This window comes from Lepidothrix coronata, unplaced genomic scaffold, assembly GCF_001604755.1.
Source record: "Lepidothrix coronata isolate B3197 unplaced genomic scaffold, Lepidothrix_coronata-1.0 Scaffold66, whole genome shotgun sequence".
Lineage (NCBI taxonomy): Eukaryota > Metazoa > Chordata > Aves > Passeriformes > Pipridae > Lepidothrix > Lepidothrix coronata.
In genome coordinates, this window is record NW_016690246.1 from 2,610,672 (window position 1) to 2,632,737 (window position 22,066).

Consider the following 22,066-nt stretch of genomic DNA (forward strand, 5'->3'; position numbering starts at 1 on the left):
CACATGTATTAACTCATTCATAGACTCAAAAAAGTGGCTTAACATACCTTAAATCCACATGGAAAACTCTTAATTAAACTGAAATTTGAAAGTAGAGCTTCATGCCTGGATTTGTAGGAATACTGGGAACAGAGGTGAAGACCACTGACCTGGTACTCTCATGCTGTGAAAAAAAATCAGGATCTAGGTACAAAGCAGCAATGTTTTCTGTACAGTGATCATGTGAAATTCTGTCCAAATGGCAAACTTTCAGGACAGTGACTCCACCAAATGTCCTGCCCACCTTCATTAATATTATAAGCGATCCAAACACCATTTGCTGAGAATTAATTCAATATTACCACATCTGATTTTCCATCTACTGACAGCTAGTTTCTCCTCATTTGCATAACCAAATCAGAACACAGAAAAAAAAAGGCAATCCTTTACTAAAACTTTCTCCTTGTGCAGTCCTAGAAGCCCTTTCATGACAATCTTTATCTAGTCACTCATTGGAAAAAAAGTCCAGAAAAGTTGTTCACTGAAAACAGAAACCTGCTGCTTTCATAAACTTTCCAGAACAGCTACTGGATGTTTTGCTTCTTCTCAAAATTCTTCAGTAATATTAGAACACAACTGAATATATGTAACAAATACAAGGAAGAATGTCTATCATGCATATTGAGTCAAAAGATAAACATAGAATTAAGGGGCTGGACTTTGCATGAACTGTATATATCTAGTAGATACAAAATTAGGATTAGGAAGTCAAGTTCTTGTAGAATGTCTTGGGCATATTAAAATATTAGATTTCTAGACTTTTCAAGAAAACCAGGCTTTTCTTCAGCTTCTTTCCAGCCTGCTCCCTAAACACAAACAACCTGTTTGTTAAAACATTTACTCAATGTTTGTTCTGTACTTGTAAAATAACTACATCTCCTATTAGACAGCTGTTTATTCATCTGAAATAAGCAGACATGATATCTGAAATTGCAGACAAGTATACTTTTAATAGACTGTATCTGGGGGTGACTTGCCTAAGTGAAGAAACAGGACAACAAGACTCGTCTTTAAAAATTACATGTACTCTAGTTTCCTTAATGTTCTCTGACAAATCTAGGTACTTAAGCTTCTAGGAAGCAACAGAGGACTTTCTTTCCTTTTTCTCTTTTTAACACAGACATTACACATACACTTTAGATTGTGAGCAAAACGCAGTCATCATCTGAATAAGAAAACATGTACACTTAAAACTCTTAAGGAAAGAGAATAGAATTCTTCAAAATAAGTGAAAGAGGCCTTGGTTAATGGGAAAAAAAGAGAGAAAGATGAATTGTGAATATATTGAAAAAGTGATTTCAACAAGCGTAAAGGCATAGAGTGTGGGGCGTCTGTGAAATATCCTTCACCCAAGTGGGTGGCTTTGTAGGAGGAAGAGAATATTGTTTACCAGAGCTGAAAAACTAGAACAAAAAAGGGAAAAAATCACTGAGAAAATAAGCACTCTGGTGCTCAGAAACACATCACAGCTGGCTAACCTGACAGGTTAGATCTAAGTTACTTGCTTACACTCCGTCATTTTAAACAGCATGGTAGCACTCACTGCAGTAAAAATAGGTCTCGGCATTGACTCTCAGGCATTACATGTGTTGGACAGGTGCCGATGGTTTCATTTTGCAACACGGGGGTCTAGTCTTCTGTCAATATGTGTGCACAACAGCTTTAACATTAAGAGAAATGTGTCTGTTCATCCACGGACAAAGAGGCCCAAAGAGCTTGTGTTAGTATTCAGATGACAATTAAAATCAGGCTTAATCCTTTAATTCGGTAGATAAAAAGTCTAGTATAATTTTACAAAAGTTTTTATTTTAGTCATGTAGAGGAGATAGAAATTACTAATTAGGCTTATAGTAAACAGTGCTCTGCAAGGTATTAGTACATTCTATAAGATGAAACTGGCAGCACTTAAACTGTCTTCGTTTCAATTAAGAAAAAAATAAAAAGACTATCAAAGTAGATCTTCACCCTGCTGTCAATGTTTTGAAACACAAATAACTTTTTCCAGCAGAGAGGTGTAGAAACCACATTAACTTATGTCATAGAGAAAAGGCATGTTCAACTGTAGTTTTGACATTTCCTTGTATATTCTGGCTACCTAGAGAGAAAATGGATATAGTCAAATCCTAAAATGCCTGGCTCTGATCCACCTTCTCAGAGCAAGTGCAGCTGGAGCAATGCCAACTGACAGTGCTTCCTTCTAGCCCACAGTCTAGCATGAAACTCACCCAACTACCATACAGAGCTACATGAGTACAAAGGGAAACACTAAAAAAAAAGGAAACAGTCAGTCAACGAGATCTGCTTGTTACATCCCTGCCTGGGAGACAGGAGAAAGCACACCGCATATTTCTTTCCTCCATCTATGCCTCCTTTGTGCTCACAAACTTCTACTGCAAGGCAATGTATCACACTGTTCAAGGACATAATGTATTTGACACTTTTCCTGTTTTAGGTGTTTAGAAAACCAGAACCACCAGTAATGTATTTTTATGTCATTCTCCTGGTATGCAGGAGAATTCAAATACACATTGGCTGTTTATTAAAACAACACAAAAGTATAGAACAGCAGCTCAAGTTAAAGCCAGGTCAAATATGACCTATGTCTTAGATAAATAAAATACAATGTCAAATTCCCCAGTTAGATTCATATGTAACACAGATGCACAAAATTCTAACTTACACAGGTTCCTTTAGAAAAGCTTCCAGCAGCTTGAAACATAGATGGGATGTGTATAGAGGAAGGATTAAAGGAAGAGTTAAGAGTAGTTGGGGCATTAATGCTTCTTAATATTGGCAAAACTCCCACTTATTTTATTGTGGCTTTATCCAAACCCTTCAGAGATACAGCACTAAATAAAGGAACTAGAACTTGGATAAATTTGAGAATGCTGCATGAGGGAGGGGCGGAGGGAGAGAGGGAGAAGGAAGTGAAACAGGGAGTGTGTGGAGGGTCTAAGTCCTAGGTCACACAGAAGAGAACTAGGATTTTGAATGTAAGATGATATGTGTGTAACATATTTAGATATAAGAAGAAAGATGGTACTAGCTGCAATGACTACTCTACCTTGGACAAGCTCAGAGGGAAATAAGAGAGGATTGGACAAGTAAGTTAACAGGGGAACGAGAGGATTTAAACAGCAAAAAAATGAAGATGGAAAAGGACAAAGGTTATAGCTTTGGTGCTGGTTGGAAGCAAAGAAATTACAAGCCTCATTACAAGGCAAATAGTGTGGAGGGAATAGCAGAGAAATTTCCAACTTGGAAATCTGGAAGCCTTGATGGAGATTTGTGATCTTTGTGGTCAATAAAATTTTATGCAGTGTGATGGCTCAAAGGCATATAAGGTGATGTGTTCTGGAGGAAGCTGCTTCCGTTTGTACCATAATTTGCACTGTATATGTAGGACTTCTTCTAAAGCACACTTTCAGTAGATCCATTCTTAAGGAAAACAAATGGTGCAAACAATTCCCTTACAGAGACTGTTTGAAAAGAAGTTTTGGGCTTTGGGACCAATTTCAGTATCATGCCACATTGGTTTGCTTGTGTCTTTTTGATGACTAGATTAGGAGATAGATGATCTGCCTGCTGTGAGTTCTTCTGCTATACGTCACTCAATTATGACTGCTGACTTACTAGAAAAGAAACTGCAAAATGTCATGTATTCCTTAGTATCAGATCTAAAAATATTTTTCACAATTTCCCACTGAACACTGTCTCTTAAATAGTTCCCTACTTCTCAACTAATCTTCTCCTGACCTTGCTGATTTGTAACTGGGAAATGTTCTGCAGCACCCGTTGAATGGCATTCACAATACCTGTGAATACCTGTTGTTAATCTATTCCATTTGAGTTCAGTGGGTTAAAAAAAATGAAAATCTACTCCTTTTCCTTTCTTCCCTTCATTGTTCAGCTATTCTTATTGTACAATGGCAGAAAAGAGGATGTTTTCTGTAAAAAACAGGTTTATGCAGGTGCTGTATCATCAGTTCTAGCAACAAGCCTCATAACATCACTTTAACCCCATTCATATGTTTCACAATATCAAGTGAACATGACCTTAATAATCACCATGAAAACAATAATTTGACTGTTCTACTAGGGCCATGTTTCTGGTAAATTGACTGATTATGAAATCACTCTCAAGTCTGGAAAGCACCATTTTAGGAAGAGAAAAATTAAAATTCTATGTACACACTGACAATGCATGTCCAAAGTTAAGAAGATATTTCATAATTATTGTGTTTTTATCTAGATTAGTATAAAAAAATAATGTTCTGCTACAGTTAAATTCTGATCCTCCTGGATTAGCTCATATGGATTTCTCCATTGTTATTTTATCCCCTGTCAAGAAACTGCACTGTAAACTGAAAGATACACTTTAAAAAAAATTAGTCATGTATAACCAATTTAAGACTTTTTATTTTAGAATTTGCTTATATATGTATTGAAATTATCACTTTTGCTGGGCATTTTATACTAATTATTCTGGTTTCACGCAAGAAAGAGCTTACAGTTATGTAGAAGGAAATACTTGTAAACACACACATGCATATTCAGTGCTAACTGATGCCTTAAGCCCCTAATGTTTTTTTATTTTTCTAATATTTGTAAGACTTGTAAGTTTTATAAGTAGTGGAAGTAGATTTTAAAAGCAGCATCCCCCCCCTCCTTTGTCCCTTGTCCATTTCTCTAGCACCCTTGTTTACACATTCCTTAACCCTCTTACCCCATTCTATGCTCCCTATATCAATCCTACCCCTGAATACAGCAGAAATGTTCAGTCTTTTGTCAAGGCAAGGCCTAGATTGTTGGTAGAACAGCATATCAAGGCCTAAACCACAGAATACAGTCAAGAATTAGGAAACTATGTACCCTTTGTGCTCTGATGAAGAGGAAGGTGGGATGAACATGGGGTCCTAAAACCCCCAGACCCATTTCTCAGGGGGTGGACCCCGGGGCGGTCCAGAGTAAAGGCCACAGGGTGGACACATCTGGGATTGGATGGATGGTATTATAAAATGTAACATCTCAAGCACGGCTGGCGCGCGTCTTGTAACATCTTAGCCTTGGCAAAATAAACCCTTTCTTATCTCACCCCTAATTAACTGCTCTGGAGATTTTTTCAGCACCAAAATACCACGCCAACATAACAATTTAATTAAACATTTATTCCCGTAATAGATTTAGTTTTACTTTTTAAGAGTAAGCATAAAGCTTACGAGTCTGTGTGAAATCAGACTTCAATCATTTTCTGGTTCCTAGTATTTACATCTTTATGAGATATGAAATTAACAGTCACTGTCCCTCACAGTCAGAAAATTTTAGAATTTTATTATATTTAGCAACTCTGTTATAAATTTTACTGGGCTTATAAATATTTAGATTTTTTTCTGGATAGTGTATTTTGATTGGATGTCCAATTTATTGACATCTTCTCAGCTACACAAATTATAACAATTCTTCAACAAAATGGTCACAAGGGGGTGAAACACACATAAACCAACTGTGCTTTCCATAACTAACTTTAGTTGAGTCACCATAGTTGTGCTTCAAAATATTATTTTTCTAAAGGAAATGCAGGGTCATGTGTCTTTGATTAGGTGCTGATCACATGTCAAGTTCAAGATGTGATATGTGATGAGCTTGTATATGCATTGCTATTTAGGTTAAGCCTATGCATGACAATTTACCAGTCCACAGCATTTTAGCCTATCTGTAAGATCAAAATGTTGATAGTGTTATGCAAAATTGGAATTACTGTAGTAGGAGATAAGAAAGACAAGAAGCTGAATATCTACTCAAAGCCCAGCTAAAAGCATTTTCAGCTTGTTCGGTTTTTTGACTTTCATACATGTGTTTATTTGTTTTCAGTAAGGCACAAGCATTGTTAAAGCTACAACAAAAACTATTTACATATTGCTTCCACCTTGGCAAGAGCTAGCAAGTAAAAGAAATCTCACAACACTATGCCAGAAATAGTTCCAACACAATTTCTAGACGGTGTTTTATTTAAAGATTTTCTATTTGTCTTAACAAGGGTAAAAGTGTAAAAGATAGTTCCAATTAACTTCCTATTACTGATAGCTTTTTTTCCCAGTCAGTGGGTTTATCATATCATTCTTAGCTGAAAAAAATCCCTCTTCCTGTCTACTTACAATTTTTCAGTAAATGATAATTTTCTTAAAGTTGTTTTCTTTACAGTTTGTGTTATCACTAGTTTGATTTATTTGCTTTATGCAAATAAATCAGCCCTTACAGTGCCCCAGGAACCTAAGATCTTTTAAGTGCTGGAAGGATTTATCTTTAACTACACTTGTTGAAGACAACCAGATTTTTGGCACTGGAGAAATCAGAGCCAAAATATCAATATTTTTTTGAGGTGAATCTGATTTCTAGAAATACAGTAGATAAGGCATAAATTTTTTTCCAAATTATATCAGTGAAACATTTGTGGTCTGTTACAAACTTTCTGTGATTATTGATCATTCTTTTATAAAAAAAAAGATGAAGAGTTATTTAGCTATCTATGCTTGACAAAACTGTTTCTGCTTCCAGTTAGAATGAATTACTTATCACAGAAGCCAGCAAGTAGCCAAAAAGATCTATTTAAAATTCTGTAGCACACAAGACCGTCTTCAACTACATGTTACCAACTCTCTGACATTCTCTACGATGGGATAAGGAGCTGATCACAGACAAATTTAATTTTTCTGGCAGCTCTTTCCTGTCTTTGGGAGAAAAGCCATCATTCATGATGGGGCCAGAAGCAAACATGTCAGACAAGCAAAATGCTAGTGTTTTCCATTATGTGGCAGATGCACATCTCTTCAATGTATACAACTTGGTATGGCAGCTCAATGCTCATACTGGAACAGACATTCAACTATGCAGAAAAGAAAAGGGCTTTACAACCTTCAGGTGCACACATGAGCATCTCACTTCACTAAAAAAAAAGGCTATGTTTTACTAAATATTCCACCTCTTTTTTAGAGAAGCTGGTATTTTCTCTCTTATATCTCCAAACAAACTTATAATTAAAATCAGTGCTCAGTGTACATACTCAAAATTATAGTAGCTTAATTAGTATAAAAGTAAACAGGGAAATGAAATTGCAATCTAAAGACAATAAGCATATCTTAAAACAATAAAGCCGAGTCTTTAAACTTATGTATGCAGTAGCTTTGCACAAAGTCCTGCTTTAGCAAGAACACTTACTGAAACCCGAGTATGCACTATGCTGAACAACAGAAAATCTAAACAGGTTAGAATTTCCTTAAAAAGTAGTATTTTCTATGAAAGTCAGTACTTGGCCTGAAAGCCGGTCAGAAATGTTTTCATAAGTGAGTTGTTTTTTTTTTAAGGCATAGCTAGTTTTACAGTTAACAGTACAGTTAACATTTTTCAGTTTAAGAAAGTGAAAATAGTTTAAAACTTGTGAAATTATGCTCTTTAAATATCAGAACTGCTCTGTCTCCAAAGTTCAACTTAAACTCAAAAAGATAGAAAAGGCTGAAGCTGAAAAAATCCCTTTCTAGATGCCTACAATATTTTAAATAACCTAATCCATTATTTTTGTCTCATTTATTAGCTAAGAAACTTCTTTTAGTAATTTTCACTTGTGATTCTAATCGCATACTTTTCCTAAGAAATAACTTTTGGAATGGGTTCCCACAAAGCAACTTTTGAAAGAAATGAGGATCTCTGTATTTACATGGTTTCTAATTAGAGGCAGCTTTTGCAGTTAATGCTGACACATAGGATAAGTATGACTACTCCTTTTTCCTCTTACATCGGCTCATGAAGGGCTGGAGAGGGAAGAAGAGATTCGTGGGTCTGCTGCAACCATTTGTTCAGTCAGCTGGGTGGACTCAGCAAGGGCCATGACCTGACCTGCACTGAATATCTTCACCAGCTGGAGGGAAACATGCTGCCTCATGGATAAGCGAAGAACAAGGAACTTCCCTCTTGGACAGAAAGGGAACATAGGAAGGTTGGGCAATAAATTGCAATTCAGTCATACTCTTTTTCACGTCTTTTTTAACACTCTGCTTCTAAAGCAGAAAAACAAAATCCTAATTTCTGCTAAGGATTAGGTGAAAAAACTGAAGAAATTACCAACATAGAAATAATTTAGCTTATAAAATATTTAATTTGGAAAAACATGAAATGAGAAAACATCGCAAAAATCTTCTTTCTTAACATACAATTTCCAGTGAAAGGGAGGGATATTTCTATCAGACAATCTGGTGAATTTTAACTAATTTTCTGTTCCAAAACATAAAATCATGAAATCATTTGAGTTGTAAAAGACCTCTAAGATCATTGAGTCTAGTCATTGACCTAACACTGCCAAGTTCACCACTAAACCATGTCCCTAAACGACATATCTATATATCTTTTAAATACCTCCAGGGATGGTGACTCAACCTCTTCCCTGGGCAGCCTGTTCCAATACTTGACCACCCTTCCGGTGAAGAAACTTTTCCTACTATCCAATCTAAACCTCTCCGGGAGCAACTTGAGGCCATTTCCTCTTGTCCTATTGCTTGTTACCTGGGAGAAGAACCAATATCTACCCCACTACTATCTCCTTTCAGAAAGTAGAAAGCAATAAGATCTACCCTGAGCCTCCTTTTCTCCAGGCTAAGCAAGCCCAGTTTCCTGAGACTTGTAGTTTAGGCATGAAAAAATTCAAGTGCTGATAGTTTTGTTATAATCTTGTAGGTCCTCCCCTATTCTAAAGATCCTGACAAAAAAAAATTAAGAGTACAGAAATTGAGTTTTGAACAATGATAAACTGATGAATGTGGAAAGTATTGCTTCAGCAGTCTTCTAACTTTCTTTCTTGTAATAAGGAAAAATAGAAACTGTTCCAAATATTCCTCATATTAATCCTCATGATATGCAGAGTGTTGGCAGCAAAGTTTCTAGTTTAATCAAGCCAAACATTATTCATAAAATGAAAGAAATACTAAAATGATAAATTGCCTTTCTAAGCTGTTTCCTATGATGTGTATTGCATGGACTTACTGCCGAGCTAGATCTCTGAGTATGATCAGGATTAGAAGACAATGCTTTCAGGTGAAGAACAGTGCAGTCTGCTTCATCAGCTCCGACTGAGGAATTGTTTAGATGCTTTCTTTTCTTACAGTCACAGGAATACAGGGATTCATAGCATAAACACACACAAAGACGATTTGCATAACTTTTGTAGAAATGTGGGGAAAGTAAGGAGTCGCTACTTGAATTACCATTAGTAGTTGTTTTCTTTAAGCTAATGAACGTATCTCACTACATAACTTACTGGAACTACCTCTCCCTCCCACTGTGACCTGGATTTCTTTCTTTTGACAACTACAGCAGTAATTTACAGGTCAGATATTAATATTGGAATAATTTTAGTATTGTTTCTAACTTCTTTTAATGTTACTAAAAACCAGATGGATCTACATATAAGATCCACTGAGCAATAAATCCAACATGATAACAGTTGGAATAGTAAAATCATAAGGATAATAATTTATGGGAAGATTTCTACCATATGTTACAATTTATTTTGCCTATACTGCAATTATGAAAAGAGAGGTCAGACTTGTCAAAATAACTGGAAATACATTAAAATTTATCTGTCTTGTTAGATTTTCAACTGCTTCCGGTTAGAGGAGAAGGAAGATATTATGCAGTGATTTTTATGGTCTTTCCTTAGCAGAAAGTGCAACCTCTCTTTTTTCTCAATATGGGAAACAAGTATTCATCTTCTCATTCAAAACAGAGTATTTCCAGTTTAATATAATAACTGATGGCTTTATTATCTGTAAATAATCATGATTTATCCACCTGTCAAAAATGTTGAAAGGAAGGAAATTTACAAAGTTCAGTTTATCAGATAGGGATGTACTTTAGACAGCCATCTATCCTCAGATGGTTTCTGTGCAGTCTGCCATTTTAACTTTATTTTACCCAGACGTTCATCAAACATCTATTTTAATCACTCAGCTAAATTCAGCAATTTTTTTCTGTAGCATTCCAGTCATCATGACATTTCAGACATCTCTATCTCAGATGATCCCAGTACTCCCAGTGTTTTGCCATGTACACATGCATGACAGAGATTATATTCGCAGAATGCTTTCTCACAGAATTTCTGTCCCTTGCCTCTAAAGCACGTTACTGACATTTACGTAAGTATTAGAAAATTGGTTTATGTCTTAGGAGTCCATTTTTCTTCCAGTTTAATGACACATTTGAATAATTTAACTATTTGTAGTGGGTTTCTTTCGTAAAGCAGCTGCTGCCAAAACAGGCATGAACATAAATGGACAAAGTCATGAATTAGACAAAAATAAAAATCAGACAGGACTTAAAATCAATGTCCTTGCTTTCTCTGCAGAACATCTGTAAAGATGACAATCTAAAAATGACATGTTTAATAACACAGAGGGTTTATATTCTACTGCTTGAGATTTAAGACAAATCATTGAACATGGAGATCTATAAAAGCCACCAAGCTTGAGTTACACAAAGTTATTTTGGATTGGCATTTTAACCTTTTTTTAATTATCCATATATATATATATTATTTTTAATTTCTTAAATATGATAAAGTAGTTTTCTCAATTTTATATTAGTTTTAAACTTACGTGTAAACTGTAGTAATATGAATGAATAGGAGCAACATCTCTTATAAAGGACTGTTAAAAATGCTATAAATGTCAAGACTATAAATCAACATATTCCCACTGCATATTGTCAAGTTACCTTAACTTTTACTATGTTTTGTCTTATGGATATGACACAGCATGCAAATTCAGGCATTTAACTCAGCTGTATTCACAAGCTAAAGACCCAAGGATCCTCATAAGCACAGTGGAAAGACAGGAGTTACTCATTCTGTGCTTCACAGCAAGAACATATCATCAAGATTCCTAGTCTGTCTGCAGATAAGTCATTATGCTTATTTAAATGACCTTCATCATACATATTTGAAGTTTGATGGACACTAGCACTCAATTTATGGATTTGTGCTGAGTCTACAGGTTTATACCCCTCTAGATTCTATCCAGAATCTCTTAGCAAATTTATACTTTTGGAAATTGATCTCAAGGACATTAAATGTAAAGTTAACTTTTCCAGGATGATCTCTGAATCTTGGCTCTAGATACCTGTTTTCAGCCAGGTCATATTTTTTTTTATCAGTGGAAATATAGTGAACAGTGAAATAAAAAATAAAAAAAGCTTCTCAGTAGGCTTGCTATTTCATATGTGTTCACCGAATAGTTAATTAAGTACAACCTCTCTTTCAAAAAATGCTTAATGACTTCTGCTATTGTTGTAAGCACTGTTGATGTTTAGGAAAACTGGAGTTCCTCAAAACATTTTGAAAATTTTAACTACTTATTATTGAAACAGAAGCGTGTCTAAGGTTAGTAACTTGAAGTACAAGTAGTTGGCAATTAATGTCATATTAAATTTTATTACTGTCAACATTTCACAAAAGGAAACATTGCTTTAAAACAGTACTTTAAGATCCCCAGTTTTTATTGTTCTGTTCTCTCTGAGTAAACTCAAGCCATTAAAAAAAAATAATTTCAGGATTCTTAAATAACTGCAATGTGAGTAAGCACTCTGATGGATTGAAAGAAATTCACTGGCTCAAAACAACTCTGCCTGTGTGTGGAGGGGGTTAGATTGAGTTCTGCCAAGGTGGAATGGTGCTGTCCCTCCCTCCTGGCTTCTTGAGGATCACTGGTGCAGCTAGGAGCTCTGCCCCACATCACACCCTCTGGAGCCCCTAACCCCACCCTAGAGTGACTGGCATACCGGGAACCCCACCTGCGGAGGGTGGCCACAGGGGGCCAGAGCAAATAAAACCAACACCATGAAGCCTCCACATTTTCATGGCCCTACTGTCTCGTGTAACACTCCAGCCCCGGAGCTGCTTGCTCATGGGCTCAGCCAGGAGTCTTACTTAAAAATATATACAGCGGGTTCTTTAATACCTCAAGATAGTGTCAAGAGAATAAGCCTCAGACTTGTTCCCAAGAGGTATTTTTATTGATATTTTAGGGGAGAAAATAAGGGAACTTGGCAGAAGTTCCAAAGAGTGCCACACAGGCTAGACAAAATGTTCCACCACAATACTGACCCAGCACACACTAGTCAGCAACACGTAAGTCAAAATCCAACCTCTCCAGCTCCAAGCCACCCAAAGAATCAAGAAAGGAGCAAAGAAAGAGAAGCAGAGGGAGCAAGAAGAGAGAAGGAGAAAGAGGGAGAGACAGATTATATAGCTATCATTGGAAGCTTCTTGTGGAAGATCAGTTTTCACACTTCCAGATGGCAGGGCCACGACATGTGGCAAACATATGCCTTTGGTTCTGTCTGCTCTGGTCCCTATGGCCAACTCCTCTAGGCAGGGCCTCTGACCCACCAGCCTCTCTGGGGTTCCAGGACAGGGTGAGGGGCAGTGTCCTCAGTGTCCCTGCCAATCTGAGCGGGGTTAGGGGGCTCCAGGTTGTGTGGTGTGTTGAAGTTTTCTTGGGTTATTTGTAACTGACAAATACTCCAGGGCTTCCCCATGTGAGTTCCAGGGGCTGCCATGAGGGATATGATGTCACCCCACCTCCGTGAGGTTCTACTCATCCCTTCCCCCTACACACACACACACACACACACACACACACACACACTCTCTCTCTCTCTCTTCCCCACAAGGTGGTTCTGACCCAGTCGTTACTGATCTGGTATCTACCATCTGGACACGTGGAAGCTTGAATTGCACAGGACTCTTGGTAATCACCATAATTCTCTCTTTATCTCTTTCTCTCTTCCTGTACTTCTTCTTCTCCTGATCTCCTTTCTTGATATTTGGGTAACTTAGAGCTGGATGGGTTGAATTTTGCTAAATTGTGTGGGGTTAGCATGTGCTAAGTCAATGTTTTGTGAAACACTTTATTTTAGTTGAATGCTGCCCTTTGAACTTTGGCCAAGTTACGTTATTTTCTAAAGTTTACCAGTAAAAGCATGTTATTTGACCTCCCAAGAAACGTGTGTAGCATCTTCTCCCATGCACTCTCTCAAGGTATAAAAAGAACTGAAGGCCCTTTTAATAAATCCATTGGATAGATTTTTCGAGCCTTGTATATTTTTTACGAAAAACCCCTTCAATGAGCTTGTAGCATGAGCCTGGGATCTTAAAGCACTAACAAAAGTGTGTTTAAGTTTTCCCTTTGTTTCATCTTTCAAAAAGATGATAATATCAAAATTCAAATAAAATGTAATAGACTATATTACTTTGTTTTTAAGATGCTTCTTATAGTGTTATGCATTCATCGAGAAACTTGGAGTTTAATCAGACAGTATGCATTAAGATACTACATTTTGTCCTATTCAGAGAAGCAATTTAATTATATGGAATATGTAAACTATTATGATGATGTCTGTAAGACTATGTGGAAGCATGTTTTTATTTGCAGCAAAAGGTAGAAGCACTGTCAAAAGAATTATTTTAGTTACATAGCTACTCTATTAGCATTTTTTTCCCTCCTGAAAGTCATTATCTGAAGAAAAACAAACCATGTGCAAAAAAAAAGGGTAACTCGCAAATGAAATTTAGTATTAGAAGCTGTGCGATTTAGCATCATTTGTGTGTTCAGCCTTGGGTTTCATAAAAGAAATTCCAAAGAGGTGTTCATTAATCTTGTCTTTAGAAGTAAAATCCAAATCATCTTTTACTACAAGCCAAGGTGAACCAATGGTGTAAATCAAAACCACTGCAAAGCCACTGCATGGTTGCCAGCCAAGAAATATTTTTCATTTCAAGACTCAATTCTTCTGGCTCAGGTATTGCCACAGAACTGACTGAACCAAGCTGGTAAAAGCACCACACATTTATATAACAAAGCGTTTTTCTGACTTAAGCCTACACATACAAAATAGTCAGAGGTTAAAAACAATTTACCTAACCATGTTTTCCTATGTCAAATGGGAATTTTTTACTTACTCTATCTGTGATAAGCCATTACCTTGGTACTTACTTCCCCTAACTTAATCCAAAGAGCCATGAAAGTAAGCCTGATCCAATTCAGTAGGCCTGCTTACTCCAATTTTCAGTGATGAAAATATTTTTTTCTGTCACACTCTATCCCCCATACAATTCCTCTGCTTGGATTAGCAAGTGTTTTATCAAAGTATACAGAGCTGCTCTTTAATTCTGCAGGGAAGGGTGCCCTCTAAACCAGAGACATGTCAAATGTTTGCACAATTTAAGTGAACACATGCTGACTTTTCCAGCTAAATTAAAATATATGTTTGAAAACATCGTAAAAAACACCTTCTAGAAGGAAAAACAAGAGTCTATGTAAAAGATTGATGAGTTTAATTTCTTATTTTTAAGATTTTCCCTATTTCAAATATTTGCAGTTTTGATGATTGATACTAGTATTATTGCCCTTTCTTACCTAACTTGTCATTTTTACCACTATCAGGTGGATAAAAACTCACAGTCGACATTTACCTCTGCCTTCCCATTAGAACTGAGAGAAGGACAGATAAATGTCTGATGTGTTTTGTGCTACTAACCATCCAAGTATGAATAATTTCATTTCCTATTAAATTATCATGAAAATGTTTTCTTTTTGTACTGGGTAAATAATTAGTGAATTATGCTTTATATGACTTTACATATACTTCATTCACTATTCATTCCTCCTATTCTTTTTTCATTTTTTTTTAAGTTCCGTGTGTCAACCAGAAAGAAAAGTAATTCTTTTCATTCTGTCCCAGCATTTTTCTTCATTATTTTTGACAAATATAAGTTGATCTTCTTAGGCTTTTGAAATGCAACCATTTCTACTAGACCTGTAGATAATAACAAAGATTGATAGTGCTTTATGTAATGGGCCAGAGCTTCACTGAAGGGCAATAACAAATGTTCGAAGAAACAGTCATTTAAGAATATATTGAGGAAATGTCAACATTATTATGCCAGCCACACTACAATCACGTCCAGCTTCTTGTGTTAATATATAGGAAACATATCTTTTGAAACATACATTTTATTATCTTTGAATTCTGACAGTTTGTTTGCAATTATAATTCAAAATTACTAATTTGTAAGAGTGGAAATGTTGTAATGCTGTAGTTATTGAGAAATGAAAATAGAAAAAGAGTAATGTTTTGATATGTAAATATATAACTTACCTTCTCTGCTGACTGGGCCGTACCAAAAAAGATTGGAATAAAAGCTAACCAAATTATGCAGGTTGTGTACATAGTAAATCCGATGGGTTTTGCTTCATTGAAGGTCTCTGGAACCCCTCTTGTTTTAATAGCATAAACAGTGCATGTAACCATCAGGAGAATACTATATCCAAGGGAACAAATGAGAGAAAGATCTGAAATGTCACATTTGAGGACTCCCCTGGCATTTTCTGGGTCAAGTGTCCTCTGCTCTCCGTAGTCTACGATGGTATGAGGCGGATCGATACCAAACCAGATGAAGACTCCAATAAGCTGCACGGATATGAGGCTGAAAGTGATCACCAGCTGGGAAGCTGGACTAATAAATTTGGGAGCTGTGACAGATTTTTTGCCTTGTTCAAATATTCTGTGAATCCTGTTTGTTTTGGTAAGCAAGGCAGCATAGCTGAAACACATGCCAAGTCCTAAAAAGATCCTTCGAAATGAGCAGACCACTGTATCTGGAGCTGCAATCATTAAAAAAGTAATGGAGTAACAGAGAAAAATCCCAGTCAGGAGCACATAGCTGAGCTCCCGGCCAGAGGCCCTGACGATCGGTGTGTCATTGTACCGGACAAATGTCACAATCACAAAGGTGGTAGCAATTATACCAAGAATAGCTATGAAGACGGGCACAATGGCCCAAGGAGAATGCCACTCCAGTTTGATTATAGGGATAAGCTGGCAATCTGTACGGTTGGCATTTGGTCTCTTATTAATGGGGCACAGTTCACAGTTGAATTCATCCACCTGGTAATGGTACCCCTCACAGCGTTCACAGTGCCAGCAGCAGGGCACTCCCTTCACAGTTTTCTTTCTTTCCCCAGCTTTACAGGGCAGGCTGCAGACAGATGCTGGATGAGTACGTTCTCTGTTAGCCCACTGCATGTCTTCTACCTGTGGGTATAAAAAATTAATGAGACTTCTATTTTCCTTCATTTATAATATCCTAATCCTGGCCACAGGTTTGTCATAAATCACTTCATGCTGACAGCACAAATACAGTTTACCATAATAAGAAACCTGTTTCTTTTCCTTGCATTGACTTTATAAAAGTGTTAAATGATTGTGTCCAATAAATCATTCATGCCACAAGCTTGATGAGTGTCATTAGTTTCTATTTACCTCTTTACTGCCGACCACATTGACATCTGTAAAGGTATTTATTGACTCCAGGCTAGTATAAAAGCAAAAAGCCCTGTACGCAGTGCTTTAAAAGTTAATCACATGCAAATATAAATATCAGTAGTTCTCAAACATTTAATTACAAAATAAGGCTATGTGAGCTTCAGAGAAATTTCTGGTACGGTAAAGAAATGGATTAAAATCTCCTTGCATCAGCTGACAAAGAGTGCCAGAAAAAAAGATGTGTGATGCCACCTCTTCCACAAATGTGGATACCTTTACTTTTCCACCTTTCAAGTCTTGAAATGCTCGAGTGTTTTGTGTATATTTCCAGAAGACTAAAATGAGTATATACTGCTTTCTGAATAATAATGGGAAAAAAGATATCATGACTACTACTTTAGTTCTCCTGATATAAAAAGTCCAGGGATCCTTTTGTAGCACAGAACAATGCACTCTTGTTTTATAAATCCCAGCTTTCTCCACAGCAGCACATGAACAAAATATACCTTTTTTCATCCACTTATCTGTTCTTCCTGCATGCTTTACAAACAAAATCTGAATATGAAACTCATGGATTCAAAGCATTTCCTACTTTAAATTCTCACTTTGTTTTATTCCAGCTGTCCTTAGCCTACCCTTAGTAAAAACATGTTATGCAGAGGTCAAACTGAGTGAACCAGAGGAATGCATGGAGTAAAGAGCCGGTTTCAGTCACCAGAATCACTTTGTGATGCTCCCAGGTCCCACCTTTCATTGCTTTGTTAGATGGTGAGCTCTCAAGGACAAAGGGCTTTCCTTGTTCTTGCCTATTAAGTACTTAGCACTTTTGTTTCATTTGGAGTTTTATTTATAAGTGGAACAGCAGTAACAAAACTTCAGTCAGGAATGTTTTTAGTTTCTTCTGGAGGAGGACAGAATGAGGACAGCTTATCAAAAGGGATAATTTTAGCCTTTAAAGTTTATTTTTCCAGAAATGTTTAACAGATTTGAGAGGAAATCACAATGTAGCATTGCCAGCAATTCTGTAGAGAGCCAGAGGACCAGTTACAGCACTCTGCAGGGTGAATGAAGCTGCAAAAAGCAGACAGACTCTTTTTCTCTTCTGTGCCTCACTATTATTCTCCACTCAAAGGGGCAAAAAAGGGACCACACAGTAACAAGGAGACAAGAAATGTTCCTACAACCAGTTCTGTGAACCCTCAGAGTTATCAAGGACTTCAGTGAGAGTGGATTGGTCCTGAAGCCACAGAAGTTAACAAGATTTTATATCAAGGACTGTGATGACTACACAAAATACATTGTCTGGTGACTATGGAAAAGGAAGTCATTTAAGCAATTAGTTTCCTAAAACCCACAAGAATAACCCAGTACTGCATGAAACAGTTTTGACAGAGCTCCAGCAGAGTATTTGACATGCTAAGAAAATGTCCACCTCTGTTACAATCTCCAGGTTTTAATCACTGAAATTCTCAAAGCCTGCATAACCCCTGCTGTTTCATCTACTAGATATGAGAGAAAACATGTTGTGATGAAATCAGTGTGATAGGAAAGACAGATTCTCCTTCACACTGTTGCTAGGAGAATAAATACAAAGCTTGTGATTTAGTCACATACTAAGATAAGGGGGGCAACAGTAGGCATGTTCATTAATCCAGATCTCTGGATAAGTTTGGGATAACTCAGAAAAGAACAGTACTATGTATTTGCCAGATTATAACACACAATACAGAATCACCAGGAGAGCAGACAACACCTTATCCAGCATAAACTTAGAATGGCATGTACAGGTAATATCTCATCCCGCAGAAAGCCTGGCAGGATAAAGCTAAGGTGTCCAATTTTTAAACACATTTGAAGTAGTAAAGTGAGTTTGTACCAGACCAGCATTTAATACCATGAGGCTACAGTGCTTCTTATCTGGCATTAAGCATCCTAAAGTCACATTTACTGTATTGTGAATCCATGGCTTATATAAGTTCAAAGAATTCCTTTTTGTCTCTCAGAGTTCCTACCTTAATTACAAAAAAAAAAAAAAAAAAGAGTGAGAGAGAAGAAAGAAAATCCTTTTATTTTACAGCTATTTATGATTTTGCATACTTCTGTCTTGACAGTATTTTAATTGACTAAAAATATGCTTAAAAGCTCTTCCTGGTTGGCAAAACTTTAGAGTGCGTCAGGATATCCATCCCATTGGCAAGAACTGAAAATAAATTCCTATTTCTGAAGCTCACTAGTAAAGACTCACATTAGGTTTTTAATTCTGGTACATGTGACACATAAACTACAAAACATATAATTTCCAGCATGGAAATATAAAGTTATGAATGTTGGAAAATTCACTGGATAAAGAAACTTTTTTTCCTAATAAATTAATTATTAATATAAGCGCTATTAGCTGGTTACTGATAGAACAATGTAAACAAGAATGGACTCTTAAAGCATAAAAAATTCTAAACGTAGAGAATAACCAGAATGAATGGCTAGGACAAGTGGATTGTACAAGGTATAAAAGCTATGTTGTACAATCTGTATTGTCTAGATTACTTTTCTAAGCAAAACAACATATTTAGGGTGACCTATATTTCTCAAGAAGCTCTTAAGAAAAATGTTATGAGTTCTCGCTCATGAGCTTTTTATTTCATTTTATTTTTTAGAAGAAAGAGAAGATATATTCACGGGAAACATTGGCCAGTGTTTGGAAATTGGAAATCCCTTTAAGATACCTGCATATCTGAGAAAATTCTGGTATTGTAGGATTTTAACTCTGGAAGTGGGTGGAAAGATGGGATTCTCACATTAACACAACTATCTGACAATTCAGTTTAGAGCTACATTAGTAAGTAACGTGGTACAGTAAGAACCAACCAGCAGAGCAAAGGTGTTAACTGAGGGCTTGGTGTTAACATTGTTCTGTATTTGAAATTAGAGTCTGCAGAAGAAGATTGTTTTGACCTAATTTTGATGTAGTTCGGTGAATTGAACACTGGTAACAATTAACAAAGAATAAATGTCCCTCTGGAAAGCATATCCTGTTTTCATTTCAGCCAACAGCAATCCGGTTCACAAGGCCCAAGACCCACACTACTATGAGCAAGTGTGCTAAGTGGGAATTATTAGTAGATTCATTTCAAAAGCAGACTCTTGTTTGAAACTAAAATGCTAATGTGTGTACACCCTCAGACTGCTATTTCAACAATACTGTAGTAGAGGCAGAGTATAGGGCAGAGGAAACTATACCTCAGAGTGTGGTGTGCTTTTATTACTCCCAAACAGGTCTGTCAGGGGTTTCTGTATATGCAGTAGTTAATAACTGAAAAGTCATACTACTTTTGGTCATCTGGTGCACTCCCAGCTCTCCACAGACTGCAGCAGTCTTTGATTGTAATGTATTTGTGATCTATCATTTTGCATAATATAAAAGTAACAAGTAAATCCAGTACAGGACACAATTACAATGGTCTTAAAGTTCTACTAGTTTCTTCGGATACTGAATGTACATATCAAGGGTCCCAACTTCTAGAACCCATGCAGAAGATGCACTCATGTCATTCTTTTTCTCTCTTTATGTGCTAGTACTATTGATCTCAATTCTTCTCTGAGATTAACTTTAGACAATAAATGACAGTAGAAACTGTTAAGAAACAAGAAAGAGAAGGACGATCATTTGGGGACATAGAACCAGAGATACTGTATAATTTCCAGAACTACTGAAAACTTGTAATATCCAAACTTTAAAGGGAGTTGCTGGATGTTCAGCCTCTTCACAAAATCACAATTTTATATATAGACATAAACACTTAGTGGTGGAAATTTCAAAAGTGCGAAGGGGAACTTAATAGAGCTAATTAATTTAAATGAGAGTTAAGTGCCTTATCTGTTCAGGTGTTTTGGAAAATCCCACTATGTTTCCTTCTCCAGTTTTCCTAGTCTAAATACTTTGGAAAACCTGACCCAAAGTGATCTAAAAGTTCAAAAACTAACTTCAGGGGAACTTAACTTTAGGCACACATTTGCAAAGATTCTCATGGGAGAAAGAAACTGTCAAAGAGTGAAACAGGACCCAGGCCTAAAAGAGTTAACTGAGATATCTTGGCCTGCTAAGAAACCCCAATACCTGTTTTGCTGGAAGAACATTTTAGGACCACTGGTTAATATCATGTTCTGTTCTGCTCACTGGACCAAATGCCTTATGATAGAAAAAATAGGAGTAGTACACACACAGTAATAAATTAGGTAAACTAGATGTTTGAGAAAGATCTAGAAGGCCCAGAGCCAGGATTTTGCAAGCTTGAAGAATTCAGGTCACCTAATTGAAGAGGTCAAATTGAGGAAGACATCCATGGCGACCACCAGAGGGATGAAGGCTTGAGGAGAAGACCCCCACAGTAGAAGACTGTGCATGTCTGGAAAGACTCCACCCAGAGACTGGCCTACTTATTAATATGTATGTTAAATGATGTAACCATGTATCTAAAGTGTATGAAATAGCTTGCTTTTGCACTTTCAAGTTGAGCAAGTTTGTCCAGAGCAAGCTGGCTTGCTCCCAACGTTGAATAAACAAATACCTTGCTGCTTAAAGATAAAAAAAAGTCTCTGAGCAGTCTTTCGGACTGCGTTTTTTGGAATCAAGAGGCCAAAGCCAGACAGAAGAAAGACAGAAAAGAAGGGTCTTTTTGCCACTGAAAAAGAATTAAGAAGTTCTGCGTTTCTTCAGCTTTTAATGATTGGGTCTGCAGCACTCTTTATACTTCTCAGACCTGAGCAAGTCTCAGATTGTTAAATAGCCTTGGGTAAACATGGTTTCTAGAAGACTTATTTTGTCACCCTAATTTTTGTGTGTCATCTAACTTCTGTTCACTACAATATGATACATGACAAGGCAAAGTTCATTACTAAATGTATCTGAACTCATCTAAGTCAGCTGGACTGGGATAGCCTAGCTCTGTATCTATTATTCATAATAGTTTAAGAATTATTATTAGTTTTGAGTAGCTTCTCTGTATTTAGAAAGTGTCTGATAGACTGATGTGCTATCATGAAGTACCTCACATTTCCCTAAGATCTGTTTCCATTTTCTACTATTCCAATGCTTATCAGAGTGAAAACATCAGAAATAGTATGACAACATGTCTCTAGGACATGTATTAATTTTCTATGAAATGCATCATCAGACAAAAAGAGAGTGGCTTCATTGCTATTTCAACAGACATAAAAATCATCTCTACATGAGATATTTGCCTGATGGAGCTGCAATTTTCTTTAACGTGCAGGACTAAGATTCACAGTTCACTAAAGCCTTCAAATACAGACAAAATGTCCTTTCATATCAAAACAAAGTAAACACCTCTGTCCTTCACGAACAATACAAACACAATTCCCTCTAATATCTAATAATAACACTAAAAATTAATGATGTGAGAAGTGGTCTAAAACAATATGAGATTTACATGGCACAGTATGAGTAGCACATTCGCATTTCTGGCACCTATGTTCTTCCAACAATCAAGCAATTCATTCTTTAAGCAATGACCTCAGCAACTGGAGGAGAGTGATCAAAAGTGCTATTAATAGGTCAAATATAATTTCTGAATTATGTATCCAATGAATGTGTACAAAACCACTCTGTTTTCCATTCTTCATTACCATGGAAAAACTTACT

At 36.5% G+C, this 22,066-nt stretch overlaps 1 protein-coding gene across 5 annotated transcripts in view; it reads right to left on the reverse strand.

Moving 5' to 3' along the window:
• GRM8 (glutamate metabotropic receptor 8) overlaps positions 1-22,066 on the reverse strand; it is a 335,277-nt gene that overhangs the window by 31,088 nt on the left and 282,123 nt on the right. For all 5 annotated transcript variants that reach the window (XM_017818222.1, XM_017818227.1, XM_017818225.1 and 2 more), the window contains one exon: positions 15,241-16,176. In XM_017818222.1, the coding sequence (XP_017673711.1) occupies positions 15,241-16,176 (936 nt within the window). The remainder of the gene's footprint in view (positions 1-15,240; positions 16,177-22,066) is intronic.